The sequence below is a fragment of the Piliocolobus tephrosceles genome, chromosome 9, assembly GCF_002776525.5.
Source record: "Piliocolobus tephrosceles isolate RC106 chromosome 9, ASM277652v3, whole genome shotgun sequence".
In the NCBI taxonomy this organism is placed as follows: domain Eukaryota; kingdom Metazoa; phylum Chordata; class Mammalia; order Primates; family Cercopithecidae; genus Piliocolobus; species Piliocolobus tephrosceles.
This window is the reverse complement of record NC_045442.1, coordinates 19,063,641-19,082,844: the sequence shown is the minus strand read 5'-3', so window position 1 is coordinate 19,082,844 and position 19,204 is coordinate 19,063,641. Positions and strand designations below refer to the sequence as shown.

At 42.1% G+C, this 19,204-nt stretch overlaps 1 protein-coding gene across 2 annotated transcripts in view; it reads right to left on the bottom strand.

Moving 5' to 3' along the window:
- ABLIM1 (actin binding LIM protein 1) overlaps nt 1-19,204 on the bottom strand; it is a 257,200-nt gene that overhangs the window by 119,132 nt on the left and 118,864 nt on the right. For both annotated transcript variants that reach the window (XM_023206652.2, XM_023206653.2), the window contains exon 5: nt 729-855. In XM_023206652.2, the coding sequence (XP_023062420.2) occupies nt 729-855 (127 nt within the window). The remainder of the gene's footprint in view (nt 1-728; nt 856-19,204) is intronic.

The window sequence follows — 19,204 nt, the reverse complement described above, 5'->3', positions numbered from 1 at the left end:
TTATTTATTTATTTATTTATTTATTTATTTATTTATTTATTTATTTATTTATTTATATATTAGTAGAGATGAGGTCTCGCTATGTTGCTCAGGCTGGTCTCGAACTCCTGAGCTCAAGTGATCCTCCCACCTTGGCCTCTCAAGTGTTGAGATTACAAGTGTGAGCCACTGCGCCCAGCAGAAAAGTTTTTTTTGAGGCATAAAAAGGTAGACAGTGGAAAATTTCCCCTCATTGCCAGGCTACATTTGTTTTTTACAAAAACCCTCACTTCCTTAACCGTAGCTATTATCCACTGTTATTGAACATGAGCCCATTTCCTGGCAGGCTGTTTTGTGCACAGTCCTAAAGGGCGTCATGAAGACCTAGGCTTTACGTGTTTTTGGGGGGCATCTATAAATGCACTCCAGCTGGACAAAGTCTTACTAGTTCCTCATAGGAGAATGAATAGCAACAGGGAAATTATTAAATGCTTAATTGGTGATGACATACAGTGTAACAGTGTCATTGTTAAATTCGGCAATGATTAACATTTCATTAGGTTTATAGTAGCCAAAGCAGAAGAATACAATTCTTTTCAAAAGTTTTATAGCAACAAGTTCATTCTGACGGCAGGATGTGAACAATTTCAGCACCTTTGACAGCATGGGGCCCCTGAGACCAGGACCTGCAGAAGAACCACAACGCCTGGTGCCCACTGAAAGGAACGCGTGCTCGCGCCCAGCCTTACTTGCTGATGTACTCCCCGGTGAGGACCTTCCCGCAGGACTTGCATTTAAAGCACCCCAAGTGCCACTGCTTATCCAGCGCCAGCAGCGCCTGCCCATTCTTGATATCTCTTCCACAGCCGGCACAATCTGAAAAAGAGCAGCCGCCAGTGGTTACTACACATTTCCTTTGCTAAATCCAAGCAGGCAGCCCAATTTCAATCCCACTGTGTGCCCATCACACACTCAATGAATATTCACTCAAGCACCATCTCAGGTCAGTTTCTTTCCCTGCACAAAATCTTTTTCGGTGAAGTCTCGCAGGCTGTGTCCTCGGAAGGACAGAGCATGGAAGCTTCACGAACGTCCGTGGATCTAAGGGGATGGGTGTCCTTCACCCATCTGCTTACTTGGGGTTTTTTTATGCACCGTCTGAGCTACAGATCGCCCAGAGAATATTTAATTATAGTGTCTTGGCTGTGATTTTAAGAAAGTACTCATAGGCATTTATTAATTGAGGCACTGTGAACAACTCAGGACTTTATGCTGATGCCTCCCCTAACACTATATACGTGATTACTCCTGGAAGGCTGCCCGTAAATCTCATTTTTGTAAATGGGACCCTACTTCCTTATCAACCCAAACTAGCCTTTCAAATATTTGTGATCATCAGTTAAATAGCTCTTAATTCCTTAGCTTTCAATTCTCCTTGGCAGGCTCCTGGAAGGATAATAAAGGAGAAATTATTTCTTCATAGTAAAGAGTGTGGGCCTGGAATAAGATATCCCAGTCCTGAACCCCAGCTAACTCCTTGTTGGCTAGCTATGTGATCAAGGCAAGTTACATCCTTTTGAAGCCTGGGTTTCTTCTTAGGGAAGTGGGAATGTTGTCAGCACCTGGTCTCAGGGCTCTGATGAGGATTCAGGGCATTTAATAGATTTAGCAGTAGATGGCACATTGGAAGTGACCAGAAACATTTGCTATTATTACAATTGCCATAATTAATCTGATTATTGACTGCTTCATTCTGTTACGGAAGTTGGGTATTTAAAAGAACCCAGAAGACTGTAAAGTGGTGCAACCTTTCTGGAAAGCAACTTCAACATCTACAGACATTTTCCAAATCAATGTACCTGAGAGAATGAAAGCAAGCATGTGTCAGGTTGGCCACGGTGCTCCCAACTGATCATACAGAACACACACAGAATAAAGCCATGTCCTGGCAAGGCCACTTAGTGGCTGGGTTTGGACCAAGACTGAGATGAGGCCACTTGGTAACCCAAAGTGATGAAACAGCCCCCTCTTCTGACCACATCCATGACTGCCACTGCTTTCCTAATGATGCTTCTAGCCCACCTTTAATTCTCTGACCATCCAGAAAAACCTAAGAGACCCAATCACTGACCTGGCCCTGCTTCTTGACAACGCTTAACCTAGAACTGCTTCTGCTCCTTTGAATCCTCTTTAAAATTACCTAGCACGTGGGCTGGGTGCGTTATTACAAGCCTACAATCCCAGAACTTTGGGAGGCCGAGGTGGATGGATCACCTGAGGTCAGGAGTTCAAAATCAGCCTGATGTAACATGGTGAAACCTCATCTCTACTAAATACAAAAAATTAGCCGGGCGTGGTGGCGGGCACCTGTAATCTCAGTTACTCAGGAGGCTGAGGCAGGAGAATTGCTTGAACCTGGGAGGCAGAGGTTGCAGTGAGCTGACATCATGCCATTGCACTCCAGGCTGGGCAACAAGAACGAAGCTCCATTTCAATAAATAAATAAATAAAATAAAGTAAAATAAAATAAAATAAAATTACCCAGCACAAGCCCAAATGCTGTGAAAACTCCTCCAAACTGCACCCAGAGTGGGCTCACGATTCCTCTGGCTTCCCTATTGCTGCAGCTAGTTAAACAAACTTGACCCGCTCTTTTTTTTTTTTTTTTTTTGATGACGTGTATTTTTGGTGATCTTGATCAGTGGGTGTTCACATAACCTTGAGATCCGGTAATTATTTTAGGTGTAAGATTTTATTCTACAAATATATTTGCGAAAGCGCGTATGTGCATGCATATGTTCCCTACAGCATTTCCCTAACGACAAAAACTGGGAATAGGTGATATGGACATCAGCGAAGGGCCAGTTAAATAAATTATAGTATAGTCGATAATGGAATACTATGTGCTGTTCAAAAGAACGAGGCAGATTTGTGCTCTGGCATGGAAAGCTGTTCAAAATAGATCAAGTAAAAAAAGCAGGCCATAGAACAGTAAGCATAGCATAAGCCCATTCATAAAAAAGTAGTAAAGAAAATGGTGTGTGTGTCCTAGTCCCAGAATAGAACATTTCTGGGGGAAAACATTAAAAATTCTGAAGAAACTTCCCTCTCTGGAGGAGGACTTTACTGTTTAACTTCACATCCTCTGTGTTGTTTGAATTTTTAAACCATGATAATGTAAAAAATTTGACTATTTATAACATTTAAAAATATAAGTTCTGAATACTGCAAATTAGAATTTCTTAATGTATAGCTCATTATCTAATACACATATGAGTGCATATTCGAAGGTCGTTCACACATGAGTGTATATTAGATGGTCACAAAAGATTAAGCATTTTTTAAAAGCTGGGGTATATAGTAATTCCAACACCTGACCAAAATTTTTATAAAAGGAATTTCACATCTGGTAGCTTACTATAAAGATAAAAATGGAAGGCTATGATATTTGTTTAAAAATATAATTTTTAAAGGTTAGGAGCACAGTATGGATATAAGCAAATTGATAGTTTTTTAAAAAAAGACTATTTTTAGAGCAGGTGTAGGTTCACAGCAAAACTGAGCAGAAGGTACAGAGATTTCCGATACAACCCCAGTCTCTACCGGTGACAGCCTTCCCCGTTAGCAACATCCCCCACCAGAGTGGAACCGTTGTTACAATTAATGAACCGACATTGACACATCATGATAGCCCAGAGTCCACAGTTTACATTACGGTTCAGTCTTGATGTTGGACATTCTGAGTTTGGACAAAGATATAATGACATTATAGTATCATACACAGTAGTGTCACGACCCTAAAAACTCTCTGTACCCCACCTTTTCATCCCTCCCTCCTCCTAACTCCTGGAAACCACTGATCATTTCACCGTCTACATAGTTTTGCCTTTTACAGGATGAAATGGACAGTTTTTTAATCCAAGTCTAACTGAAATTTTTCTTTATTCTTCTAATTACATAATTCCCACTAGGTGGCAGCAAAGATTTAAATAATAAGGAAGCTGCTGTTCAATAGAATTTTTAAAGGCGGAAATCAACTTTCAGAGATGGCTTTTCATTTTTACAAATGACACTGGACGGGCTCAAGGAGGTTGACAGAGTTGTCTGCAGTCTCCCTGCTGCACCAACAGTGAGGTCCAGGGAGGTGGATGGTGTGGGGAAGGTAGGGCGGCATGGGCTTTGGTGTCAGGAAGACTTGGGCAAGTTACTCACTCCAAACCCTCATTTCTTCATCTGTAAAATGCTGACAACAGCCATTGCCTAGGCTGCTATAAGGAAGAAAAGAGACCATGCACTGTAAAATGTTTTGCATAATACAATGCTTGGTACATATAAGCCTCTCAATAGACTCCCGTTTTCCTTGGTTGGGGGCAGAGTTAGGTCTTGGGCTCTTTACAGGCACCTCAGTGACCAGACATCCCAGAGCTGTGAAAGAAGCAAACACACAACTTGAAAATAAAAACCACTGTTAGGGGATAGAAAGTCTTGAGGGCTTGGCCTGCAGCCAATCAGAGGCTGAAGTGGAGTTACACCCTATACAAATGAAGGACTGGCCCACAGCCAATCAGAGGCTGAAGGGGTGTTATACGCTATACAAATGAAGGATTGGCCCACAGCCAATCAGAGGCTGAAGTGGAAGCTTGACCTGCAACTAATCAGAGGCTGAAGTGAAGGACTGGCCCATGACCAACCAGAGACTGAAGTTTTCCTTTTGGTTTAATTCTAAGTCAGCCGCGGGTTCACCTTAGGCTCCCAGTCTCTAGACTCAGTTTTCCTGCCTCGCCACTATGATCATTCTGCACTGAGGGCTTTCTAGAATCAGGTACCATGTGAGGGCTTTGTAAACATGGTACCATTTAGTCTTCACAATAATTCTAGTTAAAGTGCCTTGCAGACCGGAAGCCCTCTGACTTCACAGGTGGTGTCCATGCCACTCAGATCTTCTGTGCCCTGCATGGTGCCTCATGGGGGACAGCCACACTACATGTTTCATAGAAAAATATTCACTGAATGCTTAAAGCCAGCCAGCTGGTAAGGTTGGGCTGGAAGTAAAGGCTAAGGTTAAGCCTCCTTCCTGCCAAACCTTAAGATACAAATGAAGCAAATCAACAAAGAGCATCACCTAGATAAGAGAATACCAGCCCACGTCAGAATCCTGACCCGAAGTATTCTGGTGTATTTCACAGAGCCTACCCACTCCTGTCTGGACAAAGCCATGGTCTTCACTCCAGCCTGACATTGTGCGGGAGAGAGTGGAAAAGATGCAGAGACAAAAGGTTCGTGCTAGATTGCTCACTCCTTCCACGCTCACTCCAACTAAGCTCTTTCATAAAGAACAAAATGTCCTACTCTCTATCTTCATGTTTTTCAGCTGTTGAGAAAATTGTTTCCACATCACTGAAGCAGCTGCCGATAAATATAGAAAGCTGGTGATTGGCACTGGAATTATTGCCAACGTCAGAAATAGGTGAATATGCAGTGGCATCGAGGAAATAAAACCCACGAGCAACTCTCCAGTGTCCTACCCAGGAAAAATAATGACCTAATGTGGAAAAAAAAAAAAAAGAGAGAGAGAGACAGAAAAGGCCTGACCTTAAACATTTGACCCTGAGCCCTTCACCCTTGGCATCAAAAGCCAGAAAAAAAGCAGGTATTTGGCTACTCACATCCAGGTTAAATTAACATCCATCTACATAGCCGCTTCCAAATTGGTATCATTTTGTTCAAAGGCAATTAATATCCTTGACAATAGGGATCTTGCCTGTCACTCTTAATATATTTATTTGTTTATTTATGTATTTTAGCATAGGGCTATGGACACCTGGGCTGCAAAAGTAAGTGGAAGAACGGGACATGTTGCTTTCAGGAAAAAAGAAAAGAGATCATGCATTGTAAAGTGTTTTACATAATACAATGCTTGGTACATGGGAGCCACTCAATAGACTCCCTTTTTCCTTGGTTGGGAGCAGAATTAGATCTTGGGCTCTTTACAAGCACCTCAGTGCCCAGACATCCCAGAGCTGTGAAAGAAGCAAACACAGAACTTGAAAATAAAGACCATTGTTAGGGGATAGAAAGTTAAGAGAGAAGTCATCTCCTGGGCAGCACTTAAGCTCTTCTCAGCCTGGACACCTATGTTCTCCTTGAGAACTATTTCTGCCTTCCTGGAATTTCCCATCAGAGATGAATAAGGGCCCCAAAGATGTCTTACTCTGTGAACATGCCTCTCTGGAAAAGAAGGCTGAGGGCATGGGGCTAGCTATAAAAAAAGAGAACCACGTGCTAGCTAAATTCCCAGCCACCGCTACCTTCCCAGGCCTGCGTGCTTTGAATGTGCAGAGTCATTTATAAATGTAGTAATTGCCATTCAGAACAACTACCTAGCCAGGACCAAAGTTCCAGAACACAGAATGGGACTTTTCCAAGTGTCTTGGAATTTTTGGCTAAAACCTCCAAGCTGAGAACGCTGGGAAGAAGTGTCCCCATCTTCCAAAGAAGGGTGCTAGGAATATCCTTGCAGGACTTATCAAAAGATGGTAGGCTCTACCTGATGACTATCAACCCTACGGCCTACCCAACTCTAAAATCAGACATTGGAAAATGGAGAGCTGAGAGTCAGCGGGAGCTCTTCACACAGCAGGAGAGTGGTGTTCCCCTCTGCTCTGCTGCAAGGATTAGAGGATCCTGCTAGAAGGAGGAACAACCTCCCCACTTTCTGCCTAGATATTTACTGAGTGGGGAAACTCAGGCCCTACCGCTTCTGTGCCAGCCAAGAGAAGCTTTTGATGTATCCCGGAGCTTGGAAGCATTCATGGACAAAAGTCTGGAGCCTACTGAATCAGGAAGGCAGGAAGCTGGCTGGAGCCACCCTTGATGGCAGGTGAAGGAGAAGACAGAAGTGATTTGGTGTGAACTTCCACTATTCAGCTCACTGGAGGTGCATGAATGTCCATGGATAGTACCCACACCCAAGCATCTTGATGAGCCCACCTGAGAAGGGTGCCTGCTGAGTAGGAGGGACTTCATTAGTAACAAGCTATGAGGAGACCATGAGGAAGCAGGGCGTGATTCTGGAAAATGGGGAAGGGTGGGTTGCAAGAGGTTAACCAGAAACTGCACTTTGGTCAAAGAACTCCAAATGTAGCCCCCATCCCCACTAAAAATCTCCAGCCAGTGTTAGCAGAAAGAAGCACGACAATGCCAGTTATATAACACCTTGTCCCGTTGACTTCTAATCCCCCACCCCCTGTCCAAGACCCCAAAGGAGCCCCAAAGGACAGAAAGGAGATAAGAAAGACCAGCCTCATTGCAGGTCTCCAATTTGGGTTGGGCCTGACGTAGGAAAGGGTGAAGCTCTGAAATGGATGTGGGAATAGAATTTTTAATAGGACTGGACTTTGAAGAGCTGAAAGTGACAAGAAAGCTATGTAATCTAAGATATCATCAGCCTGGGCACAGTGGCTCACACCTTAAATCTTAACACTTTGAGAAGCCAAGACAGGAGGATCATCGCTTGAGGCTAGGAGTTCAAGACCAGCCTAGGCAACATAGTGAGACCCCCGTCTCTACAGAAAGTATAATAGCCAAGTGTGGCAGTGCTAGGACTGCAAGTCCTAGCTACTTTGGAGGCTGAGGTAGGAGGATTGCTTGAGCCCAGAAGCTCAAGGCTGCAGTAAGCTATAATCACGCCATTGTACTCCAGCCAGGTGACAGAGTGACAAGAGTTAAGACCCTGTCTCTAAAAGACAGCATTAAGGTGGAAAAGGGAGCTCTGATGGAGGATAATAAAAGTAGCAATAGGGAAAAATAAGAGCCTTCACTCTTTTGTCCCCCATGTGTCTTGGTGTATTCTACACACCTATTGGGCAACTCACAGCAGTTAAGGATTTTGGAGCTGAAGACCACTGGAGTCAAATTCCAGCTCTGACACTGAACAGAAGTTACCCTGGGCAAACTAGGCAACTACTGGGCTTCAGTTTTTTATCTGTAAAATGAGTAGGTGAGCAATACCTGCTTTTCCAGGCTGCCTAATATGTGTAATTACCGAGCTGAATTTCAGGCACACACATGTAAATGCTTGGTGTCTCTACTGTCCTGATACCTGCAATAATCTAACATAACTTACATTTTCTCTTCCCTTTAAAACATTTTAAATGGTCCACTGTCAGCTTCTGGGGAAGGCGTTTTAGATTCTCGTTAGTTTCATAATCATCATAAGAAAATTAACATCTTGTGTTCTGAAGTTTGCATGTCTGTTATCTCAGTTTGCCCTAGGTCTCCCACTAACCTGGGAGAATAGAGATTATCTGCATTTTACAGACCACAGAATATCTGAGAGCCTGAGGGACTTTATAGACCATCTGATGCAAATGCTTCATTTTACACACAGGAAACTAAGGCCTGGAGTGGGCCCAGGCTTTGCCTGCCCAATTAACCACAGAGGACAAATCTTCTTTTCTCAAATGCGCTTGAACCCAAGCTTTGATGCTTATAGGACTGCTCTAACTTTAAACCTCCAATCATGGGTTTGTTTCACTGGTTCCTGCCTCCTTCATTGTAAAGAGGCAAAAACAGACACTACAGAACAAGAGCATGAGGTGTTCCTTCAAAGGTAAAGACTATATAGAGAACTACTGTGAACTGAATGTAAATCATTACATTAAAAAACTAGGGAGAAATTTTATGCATCTAATCAATGCTTGTTGAGACACTGAGATAACTGAGACTTATAAAATATCCAGAGGGATTTTAAGACAGTTTAGAGCATGTTCTTTCTTTACTATAAATTTTTTAAATAAAACATTTAAAAAATCAATTTTCAGTATTGAAACTGTTGCTCAGATATGTTCAAGAAAATTCAAGCTTTCCTTTGAATCCTTTTTTACAAAGGAAAAAGAAAAAAAGAGAAACTGTATTTGTCATAAAGTACAAAATAAGTTCATGGCTATACACGTGGATGAAAAATAAATAGAAACAAAATCATTTCAGATTTAGGTTGTTATTAATAGCAAATGGAATAAGACTTTGGAGACTTTATAAAATATCCTTTTAATAGACTGTTAACTAGAGTACTTTATCCCTGGCCAGGACTCAAGCTAAGGAGCTCCAAGAAAAAAAATAACAAATTTAAGTTCCAGAGTTTGGGTAAGTTGAGGTCCTGAATTTAATGTCATCTTATCTTGTCATTCAATTGTTCCTAGAGAACATGGATTTCCCAATCTTGTGTAATAAAATGGTGGAGGTAGAATGTGGGAGAATACTTATTCTGTCCAAAAGAGAAAGAAGGGGCACAAGAGAAGGGTGATCTGAATGTGGATCAGATTCTGCTAACAAGCTACCTTCAACACAAGCCTTCAACATATTAGCTCAGCCCCTGACATGTGGATTCCACCATGGGAATCACTGTTTAGAGACACGAGGTGACTGCTCACTTTATGCAGCACAGATAGTTCCAGTCCACAAGGGTTTCCATCCCTCCATAAGTGTGTCAGTTGCCACCTGTTCTCATGCTTGAACTGATGACATGCAACTGTGCTACTAGCCTGGCCTTCCTAGGACCATGAGTTTGCAACACATGGATTAAAAAACCCAGACTTTCCTTATGTTATTTTTTTTTATAAGAGTTGGGCAACAGTTTCAACATCTTTAAGGCAGAAATGATTTAGGCACTTGAAAACCTCTCCTTGACCAAAAAGGCCCCATCATTAGTAGTGATAAGAATGTTGGTCTAGCAAGTGGATATTGTTGAATGTTGACCTTCATCTTCATCCAGGCTGTTCAGTGTTGCCAGGTCCCAAATCAGACACCTAGGAGTTGACAAATATTGACTGGCCACAGTCCATGCTTTTTATTTAAAGCAAGTCACTCAAATGAGTCCACAATTTTCTTTTTTAGCATGTCATGGCAAACACCATGGGTATGAGGTCAACATAAGAAAGAATAGAGTACAAAACAGAATGTGAAACCACAAATTTGTTAGGCTAAGCACTTTTCAAGGATTATTTTTAAAAACTACTTTTCAGCTTCTGAAATTCTACGCTGCCATTAGCCAGAAAAGCAATACAAGGTCAGAAGACACATACTGACTGGTTGGGGAAATCAAAACATTCATGTGGGTGCAATGTCTTCCCACTCTGGGGAAAAGGGGGTCTCAATGCTATACATATTTTACATCTCAGATTTATGAAAAATGCCTCGATGATTTTGAAAGGCTTATGTGGAGCCTGAGTACGTAACCTTGAACTAGACTTTGCATAATAACCCACGTCCCTGTAGGTCAGTTGCTGACTCTGCTGTCTTAATGGCCATGCTGGACACACTGAAAGCCAGAGCAATCCTCTGAACTGCTATTTTAAGTGAAGGTTCTTGTTGTCTTTGGAAAACAATTAGTGCACAACAAACAAGTTTTAGCAACAGAGTGGCCCGTAACAGCAACAGAGGGTCAGCCTTCATCAGGAAAGCAGAAGGCAGGCAGGGCAGCAGCCATTTTCTAAGTCCTCTACAACCTGGTATTTGGCAATAAATCCTATCTTTCCTCTGTTTTAAGTATATATCATATACACTTACAGTTTTAGTTACTTTGGTCATAGTTTTCATAAATAGAGGCCATTGCACATTTTGAATTTCTAATCCTTATTTCTAAACCAGTCCCACAGAGTTCTGTTAGGAATGTTAGGGACTTGAAACTGACCCAATAGTTCCATAGAGAGGATTTTTTTTTTTTTCGGATAAACATAGACATTGGCCCTTCTGGTCTTAAAGCTTGATAGGACAGTTCTTAGCAAACGCCCCTTAAAATGTAACAAGGCCCAAAAATAATTGTTTTATCTGAGTTCCTTTCTCAGAAAAGGACCCTTATGACTCTCAAAAAAAAAAAAAAAAGAAAAAAAAAAAAGAAAATCAAACAACTGAAACTCACTAAATCACCCATCCAGACAATGAGATGCCAGACCCCTCATTCATCATGATTGCTTCCTTACCCCCTCCTTAGTTCCTGTTTCATTACACATTGTTACATTTCTTCTGTACTATATAAATCTCCAATTTTGGAAAGTCAGGGAGATACATTTGAGATTGATCTCCCATCTCCTTGGCTGATGCACCCAATTAAAGCCTTCTTCCTTGGCAATAATTGTCTCAGTCACTGACTTTCTGTGCAGCGAGCAGCAGGACCTAGACCAAACCCCTGGTGTTTTGGTAACCAATTCTCAAGGTCAAGAACCCTTCTCTTTTAGCTAGTGCTGGAGTGTTCTCCCACCCTCCATATCCATGACCAGGATGTGAACAGGAAACTACAAGGAGTCAGGTTGTTTTCCTTTCCTCTGGATTAACTGATTAACAATTTATTATGCAGGAATCCCATGGCAAATGCTGCTACATATGATGGTGAGCACAAAAGAAATAGAAGATGCTCTGTTGTGGACTTAATACCAACTCAGACCCCATTCCCAGAAGTATTAGAATTGAGAGTCCAAGAACTTCCACTAATGATGTTTGGAGGATGGCTCTGAATGGCCCCCACACCTGCCACTGCAATCAGGGCTGGACTCAATGGCCGATCTGATGAGCCCATGAGGGCTGAATTTCTCAAGGCCTGCTTGGAACATGGTGAAGGATGCGGATGCCTTCTAGACAGCAAGTACTCCAGCTACTTGAGAGTATACATTTGTTAAGCAGAACATGTATTTTGAAAGGCTGTTGAAAACTAGCTAGGAGCTGAGAAATTTAATATCTGCTTAAAGACAGTGTCTACTGCCTTGAGTAAGAATCTCTTAAACTGCCTCTCTTCCATTTCTCTGAACAATAAATAGAAATAGCAATAAACCTCTATTTCCTGGGAATGTAACAGAGATTCTTTTATGGGAAATAAAAATACTAGCATAAAACATTAAGACTGTTTTTTCACCTGCTCCAATTTTTAAGGTTTCAGGTCCTATCAGGGAGAATTCATGTGTGTGTATATGTGTGTGTGTGTGTGTGTGTGTGTGTGTGTGTGTGTGTATCTGTATATATGTATGTTTTCAGAACTATAAGTAAAAGGAGGCGCTACATGTATAGAATAAACCATCACCCTAATAAGTATATTCTTAACTTCAAAATGACCAGGTAACAATTTCAAAAGTCCAGCTGATGGAGGACAGGCCCAGAGCATCATCGCTTTCCAGTCCCTCCTCCACTGGTCCCATGTGGTTGCCCACATCATTTCTGATGATGTAAACATTATAGGGACTGACTTGAAATCGAAAGTAGAGTTCTCTTTCACCCGAAAATGCCATTTGCCTAGCAAGAGGAAAATGGGAAGCTATCAAAACAAAGCCAAGCACCACCCCATCATGGGATGCTCTCAGAAAAGGCTATGGTCACATGGCAACCTTGACGATTCTGATTTCCAGTCGGGCGTGGTGGCACATGCCTATAATCCTAGCTACTCAGGAGGCTGAGGTGGGAGATTGCTTGAGCCCAGGAGTTTGAGACCAGCTTGAAAAACATAGCAAAAACTCATCTCAAAAAAAAAAAAAAAAAGAAAAAGAAGAAGAAGAGGAAAAAAGAAAAATATACTGACTTTCAACTTTCATGGGGGAAAAGTTCTAGCCATGGCTGTAGTGGGCAGGGTGTGCTCACCTTGGGGTCTCCCTCAGGGCAGGGCAAGTGACCACGCACCTAGCACATGGCTCTACCAGTGCTTCTCTGTGGGCTTGGAGCAGTTCTCCCTTCTGCTTACAAAATATAATCCAGACATGCCTTGCAAACATTACGTGATCCCTGAGCCACAAAGGACTTTGTATCTTTTTGCAGGAAGACAGAACTAACATGGCTGAAGCTTGAAGCCTGTGTTCTCAGCACTGTTCATACTCTTTTTTTCTGGAGAATTTGGCAAATCTGAGGTAAATTTCTACCAGCAGGCTAAGCAACGGCCATATGGCCCTCTGTTCAAATTACGGCCAGCAACAGCAGAAGAAAAGCAGTAGAAAAAGGGAAGGATCTAAGAGTGGGAGAGAAAGCAAACAAGAGAGGAAGAAAGGCACCAGATGAACTCTGCTACCAGCTGTCACCTAAGGCCATTCAATAGTGCCCATGCCATAGCCTGCCATGACATAAATACTACTGGGTACCAGCCCAGTATTTTCTGGGAGGGGTTAAGAAAACTGGCCACCACTGCTTCCAAGATTTGGGATCATTCTTATCAAACTCCCCTTAAAATGTACCAAGATGCAGGCCGGGCACGGTGGCTCAAGCCTGTAATCCCAGCACTTTGGGAGGCCGAGACGGGCGGATCACGAGGTCAGGAGATCGAGACCATCCTGGCTAACACTGTGAAACCCCGTCTCTACTAAAAAAATACAAAAAACTAGCCGGGCGAGGTGGCGGGTGCCTGTAGTCCCAGCTACTCGGGAGGCTGAGGCAGGAGAATGGCATAAACCTGGGAGGCGGAGCTTGCAGTGAGCTGAGATCCGGCCACTGCACTCCAGCCTGGGGAACAGAGCGAGACTCCGTCTCAAAAAAAAAAAAAAAAAAAAAAAATGTACCAAGATGCAAAAGGATTAAAAACAAGTACTCAAATATTCATACATGAATGTTCTTTGCAGAACTATTCATAATAGCCCAAGATGGAAATGACCTAAATGCCCATTAACAGATGAATGGCTAAACAGAATGTGATATAGCCATACAATGTAACATTATTCAGCCACAAAAGAAATGAAGTACAGTCATGCACCACAGAATGATGTTTGGGTCAATGGCAGACTGCATACATGGCGGTGGTCCCATAAGATTGCAACAGAGCTGAAAAATTCCTGTCGCCTAGTGACACTGTAGCCTCCATAACATGAAGCACAATACATGACCTTTTCTACGTTTAGATATGTTTAGACACTCAAACACTTACCGTGTTACAACTGCCTACAGAATTCAGTATAGTCACATGCTATACAGGTTTGTAGCCTAGGAGCAACAGGCTATGCCATATAGCCTCGGTGTTAGTAGTAAGCTATACCATCTAGGTTTGTGTAGTACCCCCTATGAGGTTCACACGACGACAACATCACCTAATGATGCATTTGTCAGCACGAATCCCTGTTGTTGAGCAACACAACTGCACTGACAAATGGTACGAACTGGATCAACCTTAAAAATCACGATACTAAATAAAGAAGCCAGACACAAAATGCTAATAGTGTATAACTCCATTCATATAAAATATCCAGAATAGGCAAATGCATAGAGACAGAAAGCAGATTGGTAGTTTCTAGGGACTGGGAAAAAGTGGTGGGGAGGGGAGTAACTGCCTAATGGGTACAGGAGTTTTCTTTTGGGGTGACGACAATGTTTTGGAACTAGATAGAGGCGATGGTTGTACAAAAGCACATTTGTAGTGAATGCACTAAAGACCACTGAAACGTTCACTTTAAAATGGTCAGTTTTATGCCATGTGAATTTCACCTCAATAAAAATAAAATTGTTTCCAGAAAATTTGCTCTTGAGCTGATTTCCCTAATACAGGTGTAAACTTGAACCTGGTGAAGAGGTTTATGATAAATCTTTAACTGGCTATGTTCACCTAGCATACCTGGGCTCTGGCCAAAGAGGAAATCGTACTTGAGTTCTACGTCAGCTTCTCAGATCCGTACTCATTAGCAAACCTCAGCTCATTTACTCTATTCCAAAGATAGGGAGAAGAAAAGAAGGGGCAGAATGTCACTTTTAGTATTTTCATCACGTGAACTGTCACTCAATACACACATGGCTGAAGGTCACAGCAAGGGCAGGCGCCAGCAAGACTTTGGAATGAGCCTTTTATTTTATTTTGAAAAATGAACATTATTTTATTTTTAATATACTTTGCTTTTAAATAGGTAAAAACATAGGGTGAAAAAAACACCAAAAATCATTTTCCTTCTCTCCCTGTCTCTTTGCACCCAGTCCTCTCTTTCCCTTCCTAGAGGCAACTACTAATAGCAATTGCTCAAATATCCTTCCAGGAACAATCTGTATAAATATACAATTATAGGTATGCAAAGCAGTGCTTTTAAACAGCTAGATTTTTACTGCTACTGCTACTTAAAAATTAAAATTAAACTGGGAAATGACTGCTGTTCCAACTACTGAAATCCAGTTCTATCGATAAGTTTTTAGATGTGGGCTTTATCATGTAGGACCCATAACTGCTGAAACAAAAACAGCAAATAACAAAATGCCACTGTTTCCACCTACTGAAAGCACTTTTAAATTAATCCCTGAGTTGTACTCATTCCCTAAAAAGAGGAACTTTTCTTCCTTTCTTGAAACTTAGATAATCCAGGCTCAGGATGAGGGAAAAGGTGGATCACTCTGGGATCTTGATGTGTGGGTCATAATTGTTACAGATTTCAGTAGGAAAAATCTGAATATTATTGTTCCTCTTTGCACTATACCTTGTCTCTGCAATGAACCTTTGGCTACTATGTAAGATTCCAAAGCCTCTCAACACCTCTCTCAATATCCAGTAGAACAACATTGAAACTGCCATGTGTCACCAGGTCACCCCTCTTCTAGGTCAGGGGCTGGCTCCCTATATATTCAGAGAAGTATAGCTGCTCTCCAGTGTTATACTCAAAGCTGAGGAGATCCATTCCCTGACACCTCTACCTTTTCTTAAAAACATGTTTTGATTCTGTTATCAACAAATTTATCGGAAGCAATAACTGCTTCCCCTGTTGTTAAGTAAGGGAAAACACTCGTGAGTGAGATGAGAAAATGACAGAGAGTATAAACATGCCAGTACACCTTACTTCTCATGCACGCAAGCTGCATCTTCATTCAAACAGCAATCAAACCTCACCATTCAGACCTGGCAGCTGAGATTTACTCCCTCAAAGGCTCTCCTGGGATGGTATCAATTCACTCACTGAATGAACATGTATGTGCTTGCTAGGTGCACAGTGCTATTCATAAAAGCCAAAAACAAACAAACAAACAAACAAACAAACAAACAGAAAAACCAGTCCTTACCATTCAGTAGCTGATGGTCTGTTCAGAGAGAGAAATATACCAGGAGGTAACAGGGCTATATGCTAATATTGCTATAATGGAAATCAAAGCACAGCTTTGCCAGGACACACTCGAGCTCACCCCATTGCCAAGCAACTCAAGTACATTTAAGGGTTTCAGCCTTTTTTGTGACACTCAGAAGAATAAATGATTTTGGAAAAGAAGACATGTAAACAAAATACTATGGAAAGAAGTTATGTAAAATTGTGTACACGTCTGTAGCACTTAGAGCGACATTCAGAAGAATGTTCACCAAAATGTTAAGGTGATCTTTATCTCTTTTGTATGTTTCGGTAATATGTGTGCTATTTTTCAATGAATACTTAAAACGAGAAGACTGTAATTAGCCTTGTCTAGAGAGAGAGAAAGCTTTGATTCAATTTCCGGAACTTTTATCTAGGACTGTAAGTGCTAGGCCTTGTATAAGAAAGCCAGACAGTTTTCATTTTCTTGGTAGTGGAGGTGGGTATGCATGTAAACAATTAAAATGCAAATCGTGATGTGCCAATGGCAGTTCTCTTAGTTGTGACAAATGTATAATAGTAATATAATATGTTAAGTATATAATAGAGAATTTGGCTAATGCCTGTAATCCCAGCACTTTGGGAGGCTGAGGTGGGTTGATCATTTGAGGTCAGGAGTCTTGACTTTGTTTGTTTGTTTTTTGAGACTGAGTCTTGCTCTGTCACCCAGGCTGGAGTGCAGTGGCATGGTCTCGGCTCACTGCAACCTCCACCTCCCAGGTTCAAGCGGTTCTTTTCCCTTAGCTTCCTGAGTAGCTGGGACTACCGGCGTGCGCAAGCATGCCTGGTTAATGTTTCTTTTCTTTTTTTTTTTTTTAGTAGAGACGAGGTTTCACCATACTGGCCAGGCTTTAGTCTTTCTAACTCCTGACCTCATGATCCGCCCACCTCGGCCTCCCAAAGTGCTGGCGTTAGCCACCGCACCCAGCCTCCTACTTGGGTTTTACAGGCCCCCTCTCCCCATTTAGACTGCCCTTCCATGAAGTATCTCATGTGGTCATCATAACAACTCTTTGAAGCAGAGATTTTCCATTTATAGATGAGGGCACAGAGTTTCTAAGATATCAAATGACTTGCTCAACCCTACACGACTAGGAAGAGGTAGGATCAGGGTTCAAACCCAGGCACTCTGAAATGCAGAGCCCAATTGTCAACCGTTATGCTGTGCCCTTTTCTTTCTTTCTTCCTTCCTTCCTTCCTTCCTTTCTTTTTCTTTCTTTCTTTCTTTCTTCTTTCTTTCTTTCTCTCTCTCTCCTTCCTTCCTTCCTTCCTTCCTTCCTTCCTTCCTTTTCTCTCTCTCTGTCTCTCTCTGTCTCTCTCTCTCTCTCTCTCTCTATCTCTCTTCTGGCCCTGAGTATCTCTAGGCCCAAGTTCCAGGCTCACAACTTCCTTAAAGAATAATGGCCGAGGCGGAGCTTGCAGTGAGCTGAGATCCGGCCACTGTACTCCAGCCCGGGCGACAGAGTGAGACTCCGTCTCAAAAAAAAAAAAACAAAAAAAAAGAATAATGGCCAACACATATGTACTTCCTATGTGTCATCAATCTTCTAAGCACTCCGTTTTTATTAATCGTCACAACAACCCTATGAGAAAGGAACTACTATTGTTTCCCATTGTATAGGCAAAGAAACAGAGACATAGAAAGATTGATTTCTCAAGGCCACATATCCTTTAAGTGCTAAAGCTGGAATTAGAACCAGCCAAGAACTTGTCCAGAACCCCTACTCTTCAGCAGTTCCCTGCCAGGCCTCCTCTGCCATTGTATCCTATAAGGAGAATGTGTCTAAAGAAGGGGAGGCAGATCTGTTTTTGGAGATGCTGTCATAAAAACTCATCACTATGAGTCAAACTCCAACAATCCATGTGCTACATGTGTGGATGCATTCCTGCCTTTGTCAGTTTTTATACTGGTAGAAAATATCAAATGAGCAGAGAAAGGCAGCTGTCATGACCAGCAGAGTGACAAAAGCAAAGTCACAAAATGTGGGAACTGCTCTCCAAGAAAATTCAGAAATCAATGCCTGAACAGTAAGTTGCTGTTTTATAAGTACACAGCACTGCATTTACTCATGTAATCCTACAGCGTAGGGATCTATGACCATCCCATTTCACAGATGAGGAAGTGGAGGATGGGGAAGTAAAGAGGTTGCTAGTAAGTGGAAGAGCCAGGACCTGACCCTAGGCACTTGGAAACCAGGGCAGATCTTCCCTACATTCCCGTGGCGGACAGTTATCACTCAACCTGACAATGATATTTTTTTTAGAGAGAACATAAAGATAAAAGAAAGTTATCTCGCATGTATTAAAGGCTACTGGACTAAATAGAAAAATAAAATAATTGGAAATGTCTGCTTCCCCTTTGGAAACATGCACGTGATGCTTTATCTGAAATTTCTTTTTCTTTCTTTTTTTTTTTTTTTGAGACAGTCTCGTTCTGTCACCTAGGCTGGAGTGCAGTGGCACGATCTTAGCTCACTGCAAGCTCTGCCTCCCGGGTTCACGCCATCCTCCTGCCTCAGCCTCCCCAGTAGCTGGGACTACAGACGCCCGACACCACGCCCAGGTAATTTTTTGTATTTTTAGTAGAGATAGGGTTTCTCTATGTTAGCCAGGATGGTCTCGATCTCCTGACCTTGTGAACTGCACGCCTCGGCCTCCCAAAGTGTTGGGATTATAGGCATGAGCCACTGCACCCTGCTGAAATGATTTCAATTCAGTCCGACTAGAGCATTTGTCCTGATACCTGTAGGAGTTCCAATTGCAGTTGGAATAATGATGCTGCACACAGAGGAGGGAAAAGAGAAAGATGAGTTTGCATGTGTTTGTGTGGGTGTTCATCTTGTCAATCCCCGCAAACCCACATGCTATCAGACACTAGTCAGACACCCTTTGACATGGAAAGTGTGACTGTAGACAGCAGCCCACTCCTGCTCAGATGTCTGAAATACATAAGAGCTCTGTAGGAAATGACAACACAAACCCGATTCCCTACACTCTCAGGTGCCACACACAGACTTTCTCTGACATCACTCCTTAACCCATGGGAATCCAGCCCCTCCCTCCGTTATTGGTAAATACATAAAGAACGGAGTGTAATGAAGCTTTCGAAGATTATACTTAACCTTCTGGTAAAGCATGTCTTCTGGACATAATATTGTTTTTAAAAAGTATGA